Source organism: Castanea sativa, chromosome 3 (genome assembly GCF_040712315.1).
Source record: "Castanea sativa cultivar Marrone di Chiusa Pesio chromosome 3, ASM4071231v1".
NCBI classification, from domain to species: Eukaryota; Viridiplantae; Streptophyta; class Magnoliopsida; order Fagales; family Fagaceae; genus Castanea; species Castanea sativa.
Window position 1 is genome coordinate 15,978,020 of NC_134015.1, and position 23,123 is coordinate 16,001,142.

The 23,123-nt window shown below is 36.4% G+C and overlaps 1 protein-coding gene across 1 annotated transcript; it reads right to left on the minus strand.

Annotated features, from left to right (window-relative positions):
* Nucleotides 1-936: 936 nt before the first annotated feature.
* On the minus strand, nt 937-12,395 carry LOC142629311 (mediator of RNA polymerase II transcription subunit 14-like). Its single transcript, XM_075803271.1, is given in 9 exon segments — nt 937-2,267; nt 3,436-4,496; nt 5,154-6,172; nt 6,323-7,061; nt 7,063-7,341; nt 7,536-7,710; nt 8,074-8,171; nt 8,521-9,600; nt 11,767-12,395. Coding segments are annotated over 9 exon segments (5,547 nt in total). The 5' UTR covers nt 12,052-12,395; the 3' UTR covers nt 937-1,456.
* Nucleotides 12,396-23,123: the final 10,728 nt, after the last annotated feature.

The following is a 23,123-nucleotide window of genomic DNA, read 5'->3' on the forward strand; positions in this document are numbered from 1 at the left end:
ATCAGAAGTTTCTTATAGTTCCCTTAATACCAATTTTTCAAATAGTTTCATACTTCCATTGTACACATGCGCATGTACACCCATATTTATTTTGTTTTATATGCGCATAATTCATGACCTTACTTCTACCCCCATTTTTTGAAGGAAGGCCTTTTGAGCCATCATTGGTCTATGTATGATGCTGTGGTATGGCTTCCAAGTAATGAACCCAATTACCCAATGAATGACTAAAATATACTTGCTATAGTTTTTGTTATTGTTTTATTATTTGCTAAGAACTTGTTATATGAATTAATGATGCTTCTTTTCGTTCATTTCAGGTGTGGCTCAACCTAACTACTTGGCAAGCTAGCTAGGCCAGCTTTGAGCATAAAGAGCAATGTTGAGAGGCTGAAGGGTGTAAATACGTTAATATTTGCTAAGTTGAAAGGTTTCTGTTGTCAGTGTCTTTCTTAAGAGTGCATCTGAAATCCATTACTAATTATTAAGTAAATCGTATGATTATTAAATGGATTACAAGTAAATCTTTTGAACTGCCACCTAACAATTTGAAAGGATTTCTTCCAAACGATATTGAAGAAAATTCTCGATTAAAAAGATTGAAGGATATCAAAACCCATCAAGGCAAACGTTACCTAGGATCCTTATATACTGCAATTTGGTTTTTATAGTGAACATGATCACATTTCTCCTTACATTGATCATTTCCCTAACCAATATTTCATTCAGTGCTTTTGGCACTCCACAACGTTGAGAAAGTGAACAAGTTCACACCCTTGTATATATATTATAAAAATCATTCTCCTACAATACAGTACAAGTCTTAAAGTCAGATTTGATGGATTTTCTAGTCGAGGTAGAACACTGAGTAAAGGCATCTTAGGTTTTAACTTTTTTGCTAACAAGGACTCTAAAGTCCACAATGAAGTCCTTGACTGAAATTGTAATCAGAGGTTAATTATCCTTGAATTGCTTTTAGAGAAAATGAGCATCCTTAAAAGTGTCCCATAGGGGTATACAACTCCAGCTGAAACAAATTTTTTACAAAGTTCGTATCTAATATGTCTAGTGTGACCTGTACAAGGAAAAACCACTGCCCCAAAATTATGTTACCAATTATAAAATATACTAATCTTCAAAAACATTTTACACCCTAATTATCAGATGATCTACGTCCAAAAACATCATCCGCCCTACTTATGATAGGTCTAAGTCAGCTCTGTCAATCTCCCCCCGCCTGCAAGCTCTGTGAGTTCATCATTCAAACATCTTTAATCACGTTTTACCCAGACTCTATTCACCCATTACTGCAAGTCCCCTCCATCGACTCAATTGCATTACTTAAGAATAGAAGAAAGCACATTCCATGACATATCTATACAGGACCCCCAAGAGACTCGCTGGCAAATACCAATATTTCAGAACCATATATTGCTACTGACAGTGTGCCAATTAATCACGTTGACCCAGAGCTTGCTGTAACCCCACCACCATCCCTTAACCCTTGAAGGAACGAATGCAGTGTTCTTTGCACACTATCTGCAACTATTCTCAATCTACCTTGACTAACATCTGCTGTTGAAGATCCATTAACCTCCACAGCTCGAGCCACCCTCAGTCTACATTTCTCCCAGTCATCAACACGGAACCAGCAAGCTCGGCCTCCATGGCTTCCTTCCATACCAAGAAAAGACACATTCTGGTTTTCTCCAAATGAATATCTTAACCTAACAGAAACACAGTAGGGCAACCAGGCAGCACCACCAGCGGCATTTATGTGAGGTATGTGTGCAGGATCCAGAACAACAGTGAGAGCAAAATCAACAGAATTATGGGGCCGATCATAATGGATATTGCTTTTCGCTACAGATGAGTTCTCAGAGTTTTCTTCCGTACTCAACCCTGTGTGATTTTCAAGACATAATTCAATACGTGGTTTCTGCGCAGGGGCTAAGTCTCCACCTTGTACCTGGGCTAATCCTTTTTTCCATGCTATTAATTTCAAGAATTCTCTTAGAATTGATATGGGTAAGGTGAGAAGAGTAATGAATGAGGCAACACGTGAAGCATCATATGGCTCCGATGCAACACGACGGCTGAAGTAGTCACATATCTCACTAATTTCAGATTGAGTAAGTTCCTCCTGTGCAGCAGCAGAGTTTGGCTGCTGTTGTTGTTGCTGCTGTTGATGATGGTGGAAGCGCTTCACACTGAGGACTTGAAGAAGAAGTTGAACTCTATGGACACTTACAGCAAATACATAGCCCCTGCAAAAAGGCATGCAATCAGATTTAGGAATCATATGACTTGAGAATGTAAGATGAGCAAGGAATTAGCAATTATATTTCTACATTATCCAAGCAGCATTAGAGGGCTTCCATTCCCTTATACAATGCAACAACTTATGAGAACACAAGCTTTCAAGAATTTTCTTTTTTCTAATTCATGGCTTTAACACCTCAAATTGCCAACAACAGAAGTGAAGTGTGGACAAGGTCCAAGCAATCAATTCAAAAACAACCAAAAAGGGTGGGGATCAAGATACAATTATGAATTTGAGGGTAACAACTAACAACTACATACAAGAAGTTGTATAATACAAACAAACAAAAACAGAGTAGATCAGGTATCTCAATACCGATGGAGAAGGTGTCTTGTAAAAAAGTTTTACATCCATATATCAGAAAATTGACACACACAACATGGTGAAATTTGTGAGGAGAAAACTGGAATTGATAAATAAATCCACTAAAAGAATGTTTAAACATTTTTCAAGTTGAGTAGTGTCAAGTTTCAACAGATCTACACATGATATGGCCTAGAGAACAATGATCTATGTCCTAAATGTTCCAGGGCCAACCATGTGCAGATCAACAAACAAACTATCCACATCTCAACACTATAGAATCATCATGCCAAGAGATTTGACATTAAGCCATAAATGGGGAGGCTACATCCTAAACTCCTAATGGTATAAGAAGCCACATCCTTACATTACAGCCATAAATCTTTTAATCTTCCCATTTTTTATAAACCCATTGATGTTCCATCTTAAAAAGCCCAATTTAAGAATTCCACTAGTTAGTAATCACACGCACATCTGTGCTTTCATTTTGATGTCATCAATGATAATATGAAGAAATTGAAACTAAGGCCCCGTTTGGTGCACCCACTTAAACACATGTTTTCAGTTTTTAAACAACATTACACGTGTTTCCACACACTTTTCCACCTATACATAATTCCACACATGTTTTCAAACAACAAAACACATGTTTTTAAGTGCATGTACCAAACACCCCTAATTCGCAGAGCACACCATGTAAGATCATGGGCACCATTCTCTAAATAACATAAGGAGAAACAAAACGTAGAAAAAGGAAGGTTTTTAAGATGTGAACAGAAACAGCCAAAACAAACAGGAAACTATCTTACCCTACAAAGAAGCGCAAGGCAGGCTGCTCCTGGTCCAAATTTAGAAGTGCACCTTCATTGTCTTTCAAAATTGATCCTAGGATCTCTTTCAAAAGATTTGGTAGCTGGGCAAAGAGCCATAGCACTCCAAGGTACTTGAGTATACCTCTTAGAACCTTCTTTAGTGCAACCAGAGGAACCCAACCACCTCCATACCCTCCATCATCCCCGAGACCAATAATGGCAGTATTCAGTTCACCTCGCAGATGTGCAGGGACACTTGTGCCTGGGGATCTACGTAAAGCCACTCCAGAGCCCATAACAGCTAAATTTGAAGGTCCTAGAGCATTTCCCACACGGTTTATACCAGCTACTTGGTTTGCTGCCCTAGACATTGCAGCAGAACTAGGGAGGTTAACTCGGTTTCCATTGGCAGCAGACAATTGAGCAACTGTACTTGGGTTTTGACCATTTGAATTTGCTAGCCCAGCCATCTGTTGCGTACTGGCGAAATTAGGATCTAAACAATTGAGCTCTTGGGCAACATGCTCCATAATAAAAGGGCGAAACTGTGGACATGGCAATGACCCTCCAGCCGCAGAGCCCCCCTTCGCCGGTGTTGCCGGTTGCAACCACACCTGATCTCCAGCAAAGCAGCGCATGTCAACCGCAAAGTGCTTACGATATATGATTCGTATCCAGTAAGGACCACGTAGCACAACTGAGACATCAATAGGCAACAAAGAGCTTGGAACAATGCCTGGGCCACCACGCCCAGCAGCATTTAACATTGGGGCTCCATGAAGGCTGTGATTGGGAGGACCTGTAGCTGAAGATGGAGTTGGGTTCCCTGGAGGAACAGAGGTAGCCTGACTAACATTTGTTGTCGAACTGCCAGGCAAGAGACCTGGAGATGTTATGTACCCTGGCTGTTTTGGGAAAGCTACCCCAGGGACCCCTGGAACAGGACCAGCTCGTGCTGGTCGAGTTGCACCTGAAAGAGCATGCAAGGGCCCTGTAGTGAGGCGAATGCAGTCCAAAAGTGATGCAACTTCAGCTCCATTTATGAAATCTTCCAGAAACTGTACAGAACAGAAAAGGCTTCATATACACACCAAAAAAAAAAAGGCTTCATATATAAATTCACAGGAAAATTTTGCATTTTTTTTTTGTGGGGTGGGGGAAGAGCTACATATCTTATTGTCAATAATAAACACAAATATAAAAGTACTAGGAATTAAAGGAAAAAAGATAATCTTGCACAAAACATCTTGACATTTCACAGGATTTACTGTTCTAAATAACAACGCTGGCACATAACATAAATCCATTTCTGAAATTCCATGAAAACATGGTTGCACTGTCCTTGATAATGAAATTTTCTGGAAAGGGTGCAAGCTGAAAAAAGTTCTGATGTATAAACATAAGGAGGAGTGAAGAAAGCAAAAGGGCAAAAAAAGACTTAAACATGCTACAGTAGAGAAAAGACTAGGCCAGATACAGGCATAAAAGCCAGCACAATGCAGAGTGCATATGAAGCACAAATTCAACTCTAGATTGATCCCAAAAGGATAAGGAAATTATTCACACCACTTTCTGATCCCCAGCCCCCCCCCCCCCATGCACGGGCGGGCACCTGCCCCCTCTGACCCCCCCCCCCCCAAAAAAAAGAAAAGGAAAATAAAAGAATTTAAAGAAAAAAGAAAAAGTGATACACAGTTAAATAAAATTGAACAAACCTTTGTATGCGGCCAAAGTTGGTCAGGAGAAACATGCATTGTGCAACCCTCTTTACCTGATTCCCACTCAACAACAAAGCGAGCAAGAACACCTGAACCAAAACTAAACCACAAGCTCATTAGTCCCACTGCCTCGATTCTAAATGCCCTTCTCATCTGCTCTGACAACTTATCAGCTGTCTCAAGAGCACATTTGGCTCCAACTGGTGTTTTAACATCAGAGTTTGCACTGCACTCTTCTGGTTTCTCATCTGCTCTTACTCCAAGGAGTTTCCGCATGCCAAGGGCAAACATTCTTGCATTAGAGAGCCTTCGGATATCAGCCACCAACTTCTTTATACTGTCAGCCTCAACCGATTGATAACTCAGAACAACACCATCTGGATCATATCGAATATGTGAATCGATATCAGATGTATTGGCTATGCGAACGCCAGAACCCCATGGTGTACTACTGCTTCCTTTCTGAAGCTCCCATAAATCCCTGAAGTGCTGATCATTTATTTTGACGTCCCAATGCATGCTTCCGGGTCTGCCAAGCCGCAAGCAAATGTGTTGCCATGAGTCACCTCTAGCAAATGGAAGCCGGAACCAGATGTTGGAGGATGCATTTCTTAACCCCACCTCTTCAACATAAGGGATCTCTAGTGCCTCCATCTGGCTAGTCAGTCTGGCATGCTTGATACAGAGTGAACAGTGTCTGACCACTTGAAGCAGAGCTGAAACATAAATGCTGGAAGGCACATTGCCTTTATTTGCTTCAGCTATAAGATTCCCATAGCTATATCCTTCACTTTTAGCAACCATCTCTGTTGATAAAAGTGCCTGAGATGAAGGCTGTTGAGAATGAGTGGGCTCCGAGATTTTCCTTCTCTTATAAAATCCTGTATTTTCTTCGAGACCTTGAAGCGATGGAATTGAACTCAAAATATCTGAAACCATACGCTTTCGAGGATTTTTATCATGCTTGGAAACATCTTGACTAGGACTTTGACAAATTGCAGGTTCTGGCGTATGGGCTGAAACAAGGCCAATCTCTAGTCAAACATTGATATCTAAACAGTAGAACTGAACCGGGAGAGAGAGAGAGAGAGAGACAGACAGAGAGAGAGAAAAAAAAAGGTATATATCCCAACTTAATGTAGATAAACACGGAGAAGGAATCTTACATACGGGAGTTGTAGTACATGAACTCGATCCAGCAACTCTGAAAGATCCAGTTAGAGGCCTGGTAGGTGAACTTCTAAGTCCATTAGGTTTTGCACCTGGCACAGGCATTCGAGGGCCAGCGGTTCGGGAAGGAGATAATAGTCGAACTGAGCGACTCCCATACACTGAATCCTTTGAAGTATCATTTAGCAATCTGAGCTGATCTTCATCCGTTGTGGCCTCAACCGAATGTGGAGATCTAAGTGAAGCCAAATCCTGCTCAGACTTTGAGGCTGATAGCTTTTTTAAAGTTGCACTCCTTCCTGCGACAGAAGATAGTGAACCAACTGAATTGGACTGCACAGGGCCCTTCAAATTGCCCGATGAATACAAAGATCCATTATAATGAGTTGCCATACTCGAAACTTTTGCAACATTATTAATCTGTGATATCTGCATACCTCCCTCCCACTTAGGAGAAGGGGTTCCAGCTTTTATACTATGAAGATTCATTGGAGCAGAGCCAAAATGAGAAGCAGGAGATGTGTTGTACGATGAAGAGAGATTCTGAACAGAGAATGGAGGCACAGATGACCCTTTCTCAAGTTCAAACACCTCATCAACAACAGATGAAAAACTAGAAGGAGGACACTCTGCAAGCTGCATAGAACTCTCAAGACCAATATCAGAAAGAAGACCAAGTTCAGAAGTCTGATTAGGACCTCCTGCACTAGGCAGAAAGGAATGTCGTTTTCCCCAAGTCAAGGAGGCTCAAATTCATTTCATCTTCAAGCATCTGCATCTGGCCAACATCAATATTCTTTATACGCATCACATTATTTAGGTCATTAAAAGAATGGGCTTTTCCAGATGGATCTTGCTGAGTCTCTAACAACTTAAACAGGGGTTTAAAATCCTTATCAAGTAACATCAACAGAAAATATGAGCTCCCACAGTCTGGAAACCCCATTAGCAACATAGATGAACCATTCCCAATGTTCTTGGGTACTTTAACTGCAGCAAAACCTTGCTCATATACCTGCAAGAACCAAATTATACAACCTTAAAGGATATAAATTGAACCCGTAAGTTTTTTTTTAAATAAAAAAAATTAAAAAGTAATAATCTTTATTGAATAGGAAAGACTGTGTACGCATATATGAAGCTGGTGGTATGTATAATTACTGATTCCTTTTCTTCTTCAACAGAAAGCAAAAAAGAACAAACATTTACCTCAAGGCCTAAAAACCTGCCAATAGATGCAAATAAATGCAGAGTACTTTTGCTTCTCAAGCTTATGAAAACCTCAGCTGCAGTCATGCTTCCTTGGTTCAAAGCTTCTTCACATTCTGTCAATACTGAAGGTTCAAGAATATTCCGGGATGACTGAAGGAGAAAGCGACCATTCCTACAAGACACGAACACTTAGATATTCTACAGAAAATGATGAAATTGTATCCTGAAGCACCACAAAGTACAATTCAGAAGGGACAATTGTGTTTGCTTTTGTTTCTTCACTTTTTTCCTATGAAACGGATGACTATTTTAAAAGGAATAGGAAAAGGAAAAAGAATCCATGAAAATTTTTCAATATCTTTTCTTTTGTAATGCCTAGCCAAATCAATTTTAACTGTGAGGACAGTTTTCCTTCATTTTCTCAACCAAAATAATAAAGCTTTTATCATGTTGCAGACCAAGTTAGCCCCAAATTAAACTGATGTCAATATAAGAAAACATAGAAGGTCACTATAGTTGTATGGGTAGAGGATACCTTATATTAATTCCAAGGGTAAAGAAAGATGAGCCATAGGCACGAACACGTAATACTTCCTGCCCCTCATAATCCCTAGTGCCAGACTTATTGTCCTTCTGCAGACAGAAATTCAAATAAAACAAAATCAATTTCAGGAGATTCATCCCTTTAAAAACAAAAAACAAAAGGAAAGCTCATGAGCTCTAGAGAGAAAATGCATGAAAAAGAAGAAATAGACTCCTGACAACAGTATAGGAACAAAGACAAATAAATGAAAGATCCATGATGGAATTTTCCTGGTACAAAACCATCTTCTGCAAACACATAAGAGATACCATGCAAATGTTTCATTTACAAACAAGAAAACAATCTCAACAGATTTGAAACAATACAAGGCACATGGCATTCAGCCAAATGAGAAACTTCAAAACATGAGCAATGATTCCATAATAAAAGTCAACTGACCTTTCTATAGTCAATATCAGGTTCTTCCAAGTGTGACTGAAGGACAACATCACCTACCACTCGGCAAATCTGCAGATTTTTCCCCAGCTCTTTCTGAATTTCAAGCAAACGAGTATACCTATTACAACATATAGCTCTTAGTAGCAACTTCTCAACATCAATGCAACTTTGGTCAAGAGAAAATTCTGCCTCCTTCCCAGTTAATGGATCTATAACAAATGTGCTATGAAGACACTTTATGTGCAGATCTGGTCCTGGCTCAATTTTAATAAATGGACATGATCCTGAGTCAGATGTCCCAGAGTTCTTATCAAAATCTAACCAGTATAAAACTTTTAATCCAGGTGTTCGGAGACCAGATGAATCAGCTTCTCCGTCTGGATTCAATTGTGTGGAACCAGCACTCCCTCCATGACCTGTACTACCATCAGATATGAGCTCAAATCGAATTGCATCTTTCCACCTTCCTTGTCGAAGAGCTTGTACTTGCCTTATGACAGTATCCATGACAAGTGCCACACAAAGCTCATGGAGAACTGTATATAATGTTATAAATGGGTTTTCTGCTGCAGCCATTCTACGCTCTAGATCATCTCCAAGAGCATGCCGTCGCAATTCCTCCAGCTTCACAAGTCCACTTCTCTCACCAACCAGCAGTTCCAAATGTAATATCCTCCACATTGATAGATGTCCTCGGTAACCAAGCGTAACTAAAACCTTAAATTCCCCATCTACACGAAGCAGTGCAGTGCCATCAGAAACTTTTACCTCAGAAATTTCTTTTGGCAGTGAAACTTCAAGTAATTTAGACCGCACAAGCGTGTCCAACTTCTTCAAAGCTGGCTTTTGCTGATCCTCAGTTAATGTGCTCTGAATACCCACGTTCTCTATACATTTTGGTAAACGCTCATAAGTCCCTGTAAGGAGGACTTCTATAGCAGAAGGCACATCATAGACAGGAGCACGAGCTTGCTGTAGCCCCTCATGCATGAAAAACAATGAATCTGCAGCTTGGGTGAAACATGTATCATGACTTGATAGTGTGGATCCAAGTTGCTGACAGTACTGTATCAAAGGAACCTGCAGAGTAGGCCAGACACACGAAAAAGAAAATGCATTTAAAAACTTGTATAACCTCTCTTTTAAATATCTGTAATTCTATAGAAATAAAGAATGTGAACAAATGAAGTTTTTTCAACCAAAACAACTAAAAAAGTAGAATTCAAAACTTCATATATTTGTTCATTTTCCTCCATTCTTAACAACCAACCGGAGAAGAAAATTCTATCCACTTAAAACATCAATGAAACATCATTGGTTAATCACTTTCCAAAATAAATACTAAACCCATCGCTAATTTGAGAAGTGCAAGTGAACTGAGTTCAAAAAACAAATGTTATCCATTTTCTCAACAATTAAAAAGTTGATGGCTTAAAGCAAGTATAACGAATTTAAGCTGAAAATGTACATTTGAGTAGTTAAAGTCAACTGATAAAACTGAACTGAATTTGCTATTATTTTTTAACCTAGCTGGCTACTTGAGACAAACTCAGAAATAGTCTTGGTTGAAAACCCCAACATGCAACCTAAATTCACATTTTCCAAAAAAAGAAATAGTTAATTAAAATATTGAAAATTGACATATTTAAAACATGCATTTAACAAAAGAACCTAAATTCACATATTCTTAACCTAATTAGAGGCTAAAAGACAGAAAAAATTACATTTTCCAAACAAAATTCATTTAAATTATCAAAGTCCACATAATTTAACCTGATTGGCCTTTAAGTCAAATCCTACTAAACCTTCCAAGCATAAAACCCAAAACCCAATTAAACTTACATTATCCAAATAAAAGTCACATATTTTGCAAGCATAAACTCAATCAAATTGACCTAATTGAGCCAATGGATCCAATGCATCAATAGAGAAACCTAAACTCCCATTTCTATCAGTTCCTTCATATTCTGCAGCAATGAAAGAAATGGCAAATCCAATTGAACCACCCAATTTCACATTTTGTTTATAAAAAATAAAGTTAAAAAAAAAAAAATTAGCCAAAATTAAGGAATCTCCAACCCTAATTGGTTAACATAAGATTGAATATAACCTAAATTCATAAAATTGCACCCTATTGAGCTACTTTTTTTTTTTTTTGATAAGTCACCCTATTGAGCAACTTAATGAAACACCCTTCCCAAATCAACAATAAAAGCCCAAACTTCCATTTCTTTCTACTTCTCAGCAACCAAATATATAGAAAATCTGATTAAACCACAACCCAAATTAGCCTAAACAAATAACTCTTCCAACACTGATTTTTCACTAACCAAAACCCACAACTTGGCTGAGTCCAAAACACAATTTTCTTTGCATTTACTCCACTTCTCAGCAACCATTTCAAAATAAAATTAAACCATGCCAAGTCACAGTCTCTTAAAGATTGACCTAAATTTAAGCATATCCTCAATTATCCTAAAATTCATAAACCCTCGACCCTAATTTGCCACCAAAGCAAACATTCGCAACCCATCCAGGTCCAAAAGACAGTAGTTTTAGCAATTCTCTTTTCTTTTGAATTCTTCTTCTGGAAGATAAGCAACGCTTGTTCCAATCAAAACCACCCAAAAGTCACATTCTCTTACAGAATCAATGCAATTCAACCAGACTCAAACTATCCCAAAGTTCAAAAAGCCCTCAAACCCAATTGGCCATGAAATCAAACATTCACAACCCTTTCAGCAACAAAACACCAAATTTCACATTCTCTCTGCTCCTCCTCCACTTCCTCATCAACCAAATAAATAAATAAAAAAAACCCAAATCCAATTAAACCACCCAAAATAAAATCACCTTTTTTAAAAAAGAACCAATCCAAACCCAATATAAAAAAATAAAGAAAAACACCAAATTTCACATTCCTCCCCCAAACCCAAATCCAACTAATTCAACCCCAACACAAATAAACAAGAAATTCATAAAAATTTGTCACTAAAACCAATACACCCACACAAAAAAAAAAAATCCAAAATTTCAAAATCTCTTTGTTTCTAATTCCACCAACCAATGAAAAAAAAAAAAAAAAAAAAAACTTCAGATTCAGTTAAAACAACTAATTCAACCCCAAAACCAATCACCCAAAAACACCAACAACCAAAAAAAAAAAAACCCAAATTTCCTCAATAGAAGGAACTAAATCCAAAAAAAATTGGACATTCTCTAACAAAAGGAACAAACTTTCAGAACCTGTTGGCACCATTTGGCGAGGACGTTGAGGCGGAGCATGCGCTGCTGGGTTTTGACGATGTACTTGAGCAAATTGATCTTCCTCTCCGTATCCAGCTGCTGCGAAGCTTCGCTGGAAGACGACGACGACGACGTCGACGTCGATGTCGAAGACGACAACAACAGCGACTGAGACTTCTCCTTCTCCTTCTCCACCAGCTCCTTTAGGGCTATGAAGGAGTCCTCCGCCTCTCGGCCCACCACCCCCGAGATCTACACCGTTTGTTGCCCTAGCTCCGTCCCCATTGCTACTGCTTTAACCTTTTCAATACGGTGTCGCTTTTGTTGGGGGAGGGTTTCAGAGATTCGAAGTCTCTGAGATCTATGGTATCCACCACCTCATGGACCCCAAATTAGGGTTTTTAGAGAGAGAGAGAGAGAATTAGTGTTGAGATGTAATAAGAAATAGTATATTATAGCTGTAATATTAAGCTCTGTATTTCCAGTTGTCTCTCTCTCTCCTATTTTTTTCGTGTCTGTGTGCGTTTGTGTGGATTCTGATTTGGGAGGGAGAGAGAGAGAGAGGGAGAGAGAAATGGGGGGAAGAAAAAGAAAAGAAGGGGAGTGAGAAGAGAAGAGAAAAATGCGATAAACTCTCAGTCCTCCTCTTGTCCACCTAGGCTTTATTGCAAAATGAAAAAAAGGAGGCCATGGGGGGAATGTTGCCACATGGCCCCTTAATATTGGTCAATCTCTACTCTTTCATTTTTTTTCACCTTTACTAGGAAAAATTGTAACATACAACTTATCTGTTTGAGAGCAAAAAAATACAGTAGTTTCATGTGAAAATAACAAATCAGCAATAACTCTAGGTCTGCTTGGTATGTGATTGATTAAAAACTATAGTTTTTAGTGTTAAATATAGAAAACTGTTGTTTAAAAAAACACAACACATTTGGTAATAGTATTTTTTTAGAAGTGTTTGAATTACATTACTCATTTTAAGATGTTTAAATGCTGAATTTGAAAAACTTCTCTTATCAGTTTTCAAATTTCAAACAACGTTGCTCAATGGCACTTTTATATATATGTTGAAAAATATGGAGCTCACTTGATTAGATAACACATAAAGCTTCATTCTTTAAACATACATTTATGTTTTTTCACACACTGAAACATATTATTTGAAACATATATGGTACCAAATACATTTTTTGCTTTATGAATCCTATAAACATGTATTTTCATAAAACTTTTTAAACCAAAGTTTTACGTCATTTTAAACAACAATACTAGAAATCTCCAATCAAACAAACCCTCTTTTATTTGAGATTAAATCTTAGAGTCTGTTAGTTGAGGGTGACAAGATATTTTACTAGTTTCAACAGGCGTCATAAACTTGTTACTTTGATTTTATTTATTTATTTATGGGACTTTGGTTTTATTTTGATTAAGAATGAATGGTATGTAATAAAATGGTTTACTTGATTCTCAAAAAAAAAAAAAAAAAAAATGATTTACGAGTAACTATTTAATATTTGTTTTTCTATAAATGAAAATTACAATAATGGAGAAGAAAATTTGAACCTGGTTTCTTTGTAAAGGAAAGTCGTTATAAGTAGAATTAAAAACAATATCACTTAAGCTGAGAGAGAGAGAGAGAGAGAGAAAGAGAGAGGATGTACCAATGCCCAAATAAGGCAAATATCACTTTCACTCCATAAGTATCCATTTAAGGATTAGGTGGTGAATGACATATACAATTAGTGTCCTCTTTAGTGTGAATTTATTCTTATATAGAGTAGTACACATGAAAAAAAAATCCAAAAAAAATAGTGGGAGTTTGAGTAATTAATATTGTCAGTCTTATTTGAATAATAATTCCTATTGTACGCATCTTATAATCCGCATCTAAAAAGCATAAACTGTTTCACAAAATCATCCAAATGTTGTAAGTACAAAAAGTATTAGATACAATTTGTTGACATCTGTTTTTTTTTATATAGATACAACTTATAATTTAATTTAGTTTATTTTTAATAAAATAAATCAATAAAGCAATAAGCTAATTCAAGCACAACATTAAAGAGATTCATTTAGCTTTTGAATTTTAGTAAGCTGAAGTATTTCTATAAATGGCATTGATTGTATAAAGTTTGAGGTGGACAATAGTACCATCTAAAGTTTATATTATTGGCAAAAATGTGACTAATATTTTGCCACTTTCAAAGAAAGTAAACAATTCTGTATAACTACAATGTAAAAATATATAGTTTTCTCTCTCTGAGAAAAATTCTAGAAAATCTCAGCAAATGGAACTTGCAGTCTTGTTCCATTTCTTTTTTCTTTTGCTTAAGAGTTAAAGATAACTATAGCATTTTTTTAAGTGCTTTTTTGAAGCCATCTTAGCCTGGGTTCAGACCTTCCCTCCCTAGTTGTAACTAATAAAAATGAAAAAAAAAAAAAAAAAAAAAGCAAAATGATTGCAAACAAAGAAATTACCATTTAATGAGTTTCCCGTTCACTAATAGTTGATCCATTTGTCAAAACACAAGAAGAAAACAATAATCAAATGTCAAATGTGGCTTTGGCTTTATTGTCAATTAGAGGTGTGTAGCCAAAGCTAACCATAAGACTGCAAAAGCTGGCGCTGAAATTGCCTGCAATGTAGATAGCATAAACCACACTACGGCAGGGATTAAGCCTAACAGGTGCATAAAAGAAGACCGCACAAACCACATCGCACCGCAACCTACTCTATATATTAATATATTTATTTAATTTTAATATTAAATATATTATTAATATTTTTAATAACCCTAGTTTTCAAAAAAATAATAATTTGATAACCCTAGCAAGTGTCTGACTAGAAAAGTCAGCCCAAAATAAAGGAAAAACTAGCTTAATAGTTTAAAACTTGGCTCAAAATAAAAGGAAAAATTAGTTTTTTCAAGGCGGGTAGGAAAAACCCTGAAAATTCCTGAAAAATATACCGATTTCAAGCCGTTCAAATCGCATCTTATACATTGCATGATACATGTGGCTGCAAAAATGAGGTGTGGTGCGGTTATGTGATCATTAACTCAAACTCTAAACCGCAGGTACACCACATCGCACCGGCATGTGTAACCTGCAAAAATAAGGTGCGCTGCAATTATGGTTTTAGTTAACGCACCACAAAAGTGCGGAGACTAAAAAGACCCAAAATTGCAACACACCGCACACCCCTAATTGCGAGTGATATAAGGCTAAAAATTACAGACAAGCCAGGTTTGAATCTTGGCAAATAAAAGGAAACAGAAGCATCAAAATCACAAAGTTAATATATACAGTAATTAGGGGCTTATAAAGGGTTGACTCATTTGATAGTCTGAGTTTGTAATTTGGTCACATTAATTACTTTCTAAGACAATGATACATGTTTTACCATTTAATAAGGTGCACAATTTTTAATATTTGGTTTTCGTATATGATCTATCCAACTTTTATCATCATTTAATATAAACACACACGAGTTAACTCCTATCATTTAACAATAGCTCTTACTGCAGCTAAATTAAGGTCAATTATTTGATGAATAAGTAAAAAATGATGTCACTGATGCTTAAAAGAGGTAAAAGAAATGTTTAGGTTGCTGAGAAAGTAAAGCCATTGATGCTTAGGAAGTTCGGACACAGCAGAAGAGAGAAAAGCAACAAAATTAAGCTTTTGGTTATTCACTTTATTTCCTTCTGTTTTTATTTGGTATAAGTCAAAGATAACAATGTTAAAGGGTTTTGCAAATTTTACTACATTAGTTTATAATTTGAGGTGTTGATTATAAAATACAAGACAAAATAGTTTAAAAGATCATTTATTATACATCTATGTGAATACCAATCACATTTGTCACGTTAGTTTGCAAGTTCAGTGTTTATTTTAAAGTAAGTGAATAACTTAGTGTATATATTTTTAAATCTAATTAATACATTAAATTCTCCAATTAAATTTAAACTTATATTTCTGATCTATTAATGAAGCACAGAACAATATTAGTTTTTTTAATGATATTTAATTTCAATTCAATTATATTTTTGAGATTTTTTTGGGAAAGCTAACAATACTTAAGTTGTTACCTTGTAGTAAAAAAAAAAATTCCCTTCATTAGCTTGTTAGGTCAATTTGTGTTTTTCAAATTACAGTGACAAACTGCAAAGTTTACGTTAAAAAGGTTCATGGCAAAATCATGAGTAATGATGTCACTGATTTTCAAAGGGAGAATTTTTTTAAATGTTTGGTTTGCTGAGAGAGCAAATCCATGTGGCTAGTATTTCAACTCGGTGTGAGTGTGGTTTAGTGGTCTTGGGTGATGCACAAGGATGCATTCAGTGTAAGGTCCAAGATAGAGTGGGAAGCTATAGCTCATAAACGCGGTCCTCCTGTATTCCAATAAGGTCACAAATCCAGCGGTCAAGCTGCTATGTATGGTTACGTCCAGTCAAGTAGAATTGCCACGTTCATCACTCCTACACCTTTTTATGTTCATACTTGAAAAAAAAAAAAAAAAATTAAGGCTAGGAATTCACACACGGGAGAAGAAATTAACGAAAAGCTTTTCATATTCCTTTTTGTTTTTCTTTGAATAAATGCTTGTATTTCAAGTATATAGTAGTCACCTTGAACACTAATCGATCAAAGTTCTTGTTTTCTTTTTTTCCTTTTTTTTTGTTTGTGTTAGTAATAGAGATTGGCTCTTAAAGAGGTTAAGTAAGAAGTCACAAATGATAATCTTCATTGATACACTATGTCAAAGATACCATTCTGTGACGGGTAAAAGATATTACTTATTTGGGTTAAATTGCAATTGCATTTGTAGGTCATGTTGATTATGCGACTACAATATAGTGGAAGCCAAATTATTAGTGTCACAAAAGTCTTGGTCCTGGAAAGGAAAAAAAATGTGTTTTTGCTCATCATAGAACACATGATTTCACAGTTAATAAAGAGTACTTGTCCTCTCTGAAAATAGTTTATTATTGCTAGATAAGACAAAAGGTAAAAGCTAGAAGTGTACACTTGGATTCGTTGTTAGAAAAAGGTACCCACAGTGCCATTTGTTCTATTGTTATCGTTTTACCTAGTAAGAACTTTGTGGAAAACAAGAGTTCATGGATGAAATAACACGGTTTGAGCTTGTTGGTTTAAAAATGACAGCAGTAAAAAAGTTTAAGGGGGGTGTTTAGTAGATATGAGTTTGAGTAATGCTTGTTTGGGTATTTTTGATATACGTGTGGGTGAAAATGTGTGTAAGTGTGTTTAAAATACTCAAAAATTTGTGTTTAAATTTTTATACAACATTAGCGCGCTGAGATATAAGGCATTATTTATTGTGTTTTCCAGTGCCGGTGTTTTTAGTCTCTGTCGCCAGAAATTACTGCTTGGAGTTTTTCAGTTTTTCTTCTACCTTCTCTCTCAAGAGCTCCAGGAAATTGAAAGTGTGTAGTGGCAATAGTCATGGTCCATATCTCGTAAACCAAAAGGAGTTTATTTGGCGGGTGATTGTCTGTAATTTTTATGTGAGCATGATGTGGTTAAGTAGTGAAATCTCTACTTTAATTAGATAAATAATAATGCAAGAATAAATGATTAATATAGCATAATGAAGTTGAGAACTTCATTGGTGTAAGCTTTTAAATTAAGAGTGGGTTCTCAACCATTCATACTCACTGTGATTTTCCTGAAAACTTAAAGCTTGGAAACACTTATCACAAAATAATTTTTAAATGTGTGAATAGTGTTCGATGGTAAGCTAATTTTTAATGAAAGTTTTGCTAAAAAAAAGAGGTTTGTGGGTCCCGCTTATGGACAGTGCACGAACCGGTACCACTGGCCAACTGCACTAATCACATGAAACTCTTAAGGCTTCTCCAAAAAAAAAGGAGATGGGAAAACATGTGAAACACAAGGACGTGGACGTGTTTCCAAACGGATACTAAGTGATATTTCATCTCTCCTCATCAGAAAACAAAAAAGGAGGAGAAGAGAATAGAGAGAGAGGAGAGAGAGAGAAAGGAAAAAAATGAAATGATGTTTTATCTACTCTATTATATTAACTATGTATTTAGTCTTCTCAATGTATTTTCTCCCCTGACTTAATTTGAAAAAATTTGTATTGCACCTTTTTTTTTTATCTTAAAACTCAAAAGTAAAACCTGGGTAAGAGGTAATGCTGCCATCTTGAGTCCTGTGGCGTCTTTAACCTAAGCATGACCAAAATTTTTTATTGCACCTAATAGATGAATATCAAATAGGTAGGGTATATATTAGTAATTTGTCCTTTAACATATTCTCTTTTTAGCCTTTATATATACAGACAATTCCTAATTCACAAAGGAGGACATGTAAGTTATCCTAGGTTCCTATAGCAAAGTTAGAAGTGGATGTAATTAAAATTTTAAAATACCCCAAACTACAAATCATCAACATAAAAAACAAAAAACCAATATCTTAACATAAAAAATCAAGGTTCAAGATTAAAATTAAAGAAAAAAATTAAAAAAGAACTGAGAATAAGTAACTCAATGGCACAATGTAAATTTTCTGACTCTGTAGGACTCATGGCTTGTGTGTTGTCATGTCAGTTCAAAGCTTTTTGATATTACAACGTTACAAATTGAAAGAGCGAAAGACCATTTCTCTTTCTCACTTCCCTCAAAATATTTTAGCCAAAATTTTTCCCTCCTTTCTCACTTCCCTCTTCTCCGTTTTCTCTCACATTTCATTACTCCATCAAATTTTGGCCTCCAGCAATCCAAACCGAAGCACGAAGTGGGTTTAGAAGTGTCATTCTCTCATGCACCTAGGTCTTGAACTAAAGTAGGTTTTGAAGTCATTTCTTTTGTCCGTTTGCAAAAACCATTTGAAGGCATTTCTATGACTTTTTCTCCCAAGTGCAATGTGTATATCTCTATCTCCCTTTCCATTGTCCAAATGACCATTGTACCACATCAGACCATTCCTGGGCATTGTGGTATAATTTCTGTTTTATTGATTTTTGCCCATGGGATATTAGTGAGTGTGTTGAAGTGGGTTTTTCTCCATGGACTCATCTCCAGAATCTTTCTTTTCTTTTTATTGATCTACACCTAGGTCTTTCTTTTCATTATCTGTGTTTTATTGAAGTGGGTCTTTCTTTCTTTCTTGTGGTATGAAATTTATGTGACAACCTACTTCTCTATTTAATTGATGAAACTAAAATTGCCATTTGTTTATATCAAACTGCCATTTTGTTTAATTTATTTTCTTACCTTTAGAGATTCTTTCATCATCTACAACAAATAAGATATCAAACCTTGAACACACCAGTAACAAGTACCCCTATCTCTAGAAGTCAAAAGAGTGGCTCACTACTTGAACATAGGAACAGAGTTTTGATAGGGAATACTTTAAAAAATGTTAAAAAAAAAAAAACCCCCCCCAGCTGATTATCTTCACTCTCAAAAATTGAAGGGAACTTATCTCTTTTTCTTTTCTTTTTTATTTTCTTTTTATTATTATCTTAGTGGATTTAACTCTTATCTAAGAAGAAACAAGAATTCCTCCTCCCTGATGTATCTCTCTCCTTTTATTATGTTTAAATTGACTGGTGCAGAGGACTTAGAGCAAATGAACATTTTAAGTATAGGGCATAATGCTTTTGTTGAACATGATTTGATGATACTGAGTTCTATTGCCTGACTTTGAGAAACTATGATGATTGTAAATGTTAACTTGTTTCTTTACTAACCATATAAATATTGGAATAAGAAATGGAATTCATTAACCTTCAAAATGGCTGATCTTTAAACTTTGTTCACTAAGTGCACTCTTTGTAGGTCCTCGTAAATTTTCTCTTAGGTCTCACTGGGAGAATTGTTCAATCAGCAAGGTGGGTACTCAAAATTTGTTCACTAAGATGATATTGATGTATATCTTGTCATTTCAGGCTAATCCTAAAGCAAATGGCATTACAGGAAGAGTGGATGTCCTAGCTATGACAAACTATGGCAGCTGTTTGCTTCTAATGCTGGTCAACCGGTGCCTATCAAATTTCACTCAAATACATGAGCCCCAGATGGTGATGGCCAGAGCATGCCCTAGAGGAGGAAATTGCCAATGAGGCTCATTCAGTACCCAGTTGGGTATCGATGATGCTGCTACAAGTCCTGAGCATGGAGGGCATAACCCCACAAGATGATCCACTTGCTGCAAAGCAAATCCCAACATGCGGACAAACGTCCCATTCGGAGCCTCCTGGCAAGGGAAGAAGGTTGCCAAAAAAGAGGATAGGGCTAGTGACATGACCATTGCTCTTCAAGGAGTACACTGTGTTGGCAAGGAGAACGGTTTAAGGCAAGAAAACGGGCAAATCTAATGGGTAGCTTTGACCATATTGCAGGCGGCAGTCTACTATTGGTGGCGATCCTTGCTCCCTTAGGAGGGGCCTTGGCTAGAGGTGCAGCAAGCCAGCACAATAATCTTGATGATGACACCTATATTTTAACATCTTTATTGAGGTTTTGCAAAAAAAAAAAAAAAAAAAGGACGAGTGATGTTCATGGGCAAGCCAAAACATAGGAGGAGGAGGTGGATGGAGCGCTATGCTCACGAGCCCGGAAAATTAATGGAGACTTCTTATTTTCATTTTTATGCTTGATTATTGTGATTTGGATGTGAATCACTTAGTTTCTTAGCTTTTAAGGACTTTATGTGTGTGCATAGACGATTCTTGGACTTTTGGTTGTATTTGCCTTATTCAGATTGAACACTTTTACTTTGAAGCTGTTTTTGTTGTAATGGTTAATTGTTGTGAACTATGCATGTGGGATTTCACATAATTAGCGCATATGTTAGTATGTGAGCTTCCTCAGCTTGTTGGTGATCTCTACTTGATGCAATTTACATTAGGTATGTGGGTTAAATGGTAATTTGTTGTTATGTACTTGGTGTCTTTTTATAGTATTGTATCATTTCTTTTTCATGGTAAATTGTTTTTTAGTACTTTTTACATTATTTTAGGAGAATTATGCTGTTAGCATTATTGCTAGCCATCTTTAGTACCACTTATTAATGTGTCAGTTTACATATTGCAATGAATTGGTACTCTGATGCTTTTGGGTTTTTGTCAGGGTATAAGATCAAGAATGGTCTCCCCCAATGATCTTTTCGGAACCTTCGTTTTGACGATGCTTACTTTTGCACTTGACGTTCAATGATGACATGGACAGCCTTTGGATGTGGTGATGATATGGATACTAGTGGGTGACTATGATAGCCTGACATGGATGTTTAGTGATTGTGATGATGACACGGATATTGGATTTAACATAATATTTCAGCACTGGATGATAGCGAAGAGGAAGAGTTTTGGTTTGTATTTCCCACTTGTTGCTGGCGAGGATGGTGGCTTATTTTCAGCGGCATTACGACATTAGTGCCCAACTGCAGTACCTAGCATTTTGAGATGGCAAAGATTACATGGTTTGAAGTGAGGCATGGTAATCCTAAGCAATTGTCATGACATGTTCCGCTTTGACATTGGACTTGTTCTATCACTTTGGTGGATGCAGAACTAAAACATGATCTCATGGTTATATTTCTTGAAGGAAGGGGAAAGGGGCATATGGAATATGAGATATTATGGACTATTATGGATTTGATATGCCAGGGCTTCAGAGTTAATACTTTTACTCATTCCCCCTTGTCATCCATCTAAGAAAAACAAAATACAGTTCCCCTTTAGTAGTTACTTTTCAGGGAATCCACTTTGGCGTATCACACAAATAATATAATTACAGTTTTCAAAATGCCCATGGTTTGTAAGTCCACAGCCTTGAATAAAGTTGAAAAACTCTCAACATATTATAGAAGTTACAAATGTTCATACATACCATAATTATCTGTTTTTATACTTGAGAATACAAAAAAAAAAAAAAAAATGAAGTTGTAACCATTATAATACAAATGAATCTTCAATGTAATAGGCATACAAGTATGACTTATTACATAACATAACCAACTCAGTTCTCAAGCTAATACATTTGCCTGCTTCTAACATCCCCAAACCTATTAGACAAAATAAGCAAAACTTTTAACAAACATCACCCATGATAGTACTAGCAAGACTGATCTTGAACTTCTCTACTCTCTCTCGGAAATCGTGCGCACAACCATTGTGTCTTTCAGCCCTTTCATTAGTTGCAGTATTGCTCTCATTTCCAAAATGCTGCTTCTCTCATGGCATGTGCTTACTTCAACTCTTCATTAACAACTTCCATATCTGGCATGCTCCAATCGTTGGTAAAGCATTTCGCTAACACAATGGGTATTATTGCCTGCGCCATGTGTGCAAGTGTGGGTGTGCCAACCATTTGAAGAACTTTACATGCACGGTCATCAGCCCATGTATCAATCAAATAAAGTATCTTAAAGACAATACGTTTCAACAAATTGGTGACTTAATGCACATAATCAAATGTTTTACTTAATTATCGATGTGGTACTTATTGGTGACAAGATAGGCCGCAAGCCATAAAACCTCATACCAAATCAGTACCTGAAGTTCTTTTAGGGACGTCCTGAAAGGGTGCAATGGTCTCAGGTCACAGCAGATGCCCACTTCATCCTTCGGAGAAACAATTACTTTTGTTTTTGCCGACATTGGTAAGAACTTGCCTCTATATCAATCACCAAAACAAGAATACTTTGAAACATTCTATACACAATAGTCTATAAAATCAATGACCAACAGCAATCTATTCTACAAGCATTCTATACAAGCATGGTAATAAAGCAATTCAAATCCACAAGTAATAATGTGTTCTCCAATCAGGGAATTGGGACTTACATAAATAGAGAGCCATACGATTATTATAAAATGTTTTCTCTAACTAAAAACTTCTTAATAAATTATAAATAAGTTGTTGTCTTTCCTCTATCTAGCTTTTAATGTCCAAAAGTTCAAATTTAGAAGAAAACTTTATACCAGATACGTGCAATAATATGACACAACAAAACAATGTCAATTATGTTAATTAGTCTATTGTCACATAGCCACTTAGTCCCACTTGAAAAGGGATGAAACCATCCATTGTTAAAAGATGCCACAACTAACAATCAGAGATGTTAAAGTCTATTACAATACTGAGAAGAACAAATTAAATGTAATCCTTGAAAACCCAAATTGCAATCCAAACCTCCCAGTAGCCACAACCAACTGGCCCCCTCATTGTCAAACCCAATCACATTTGACCACCAGGAATACACACTGAACCCCAGAGAGACCAAAACACAATGGGACCAAATTCGCAATCCACACATCCACTCATATACATGGTTTTGCTAATTGTTAAGTATGGAAT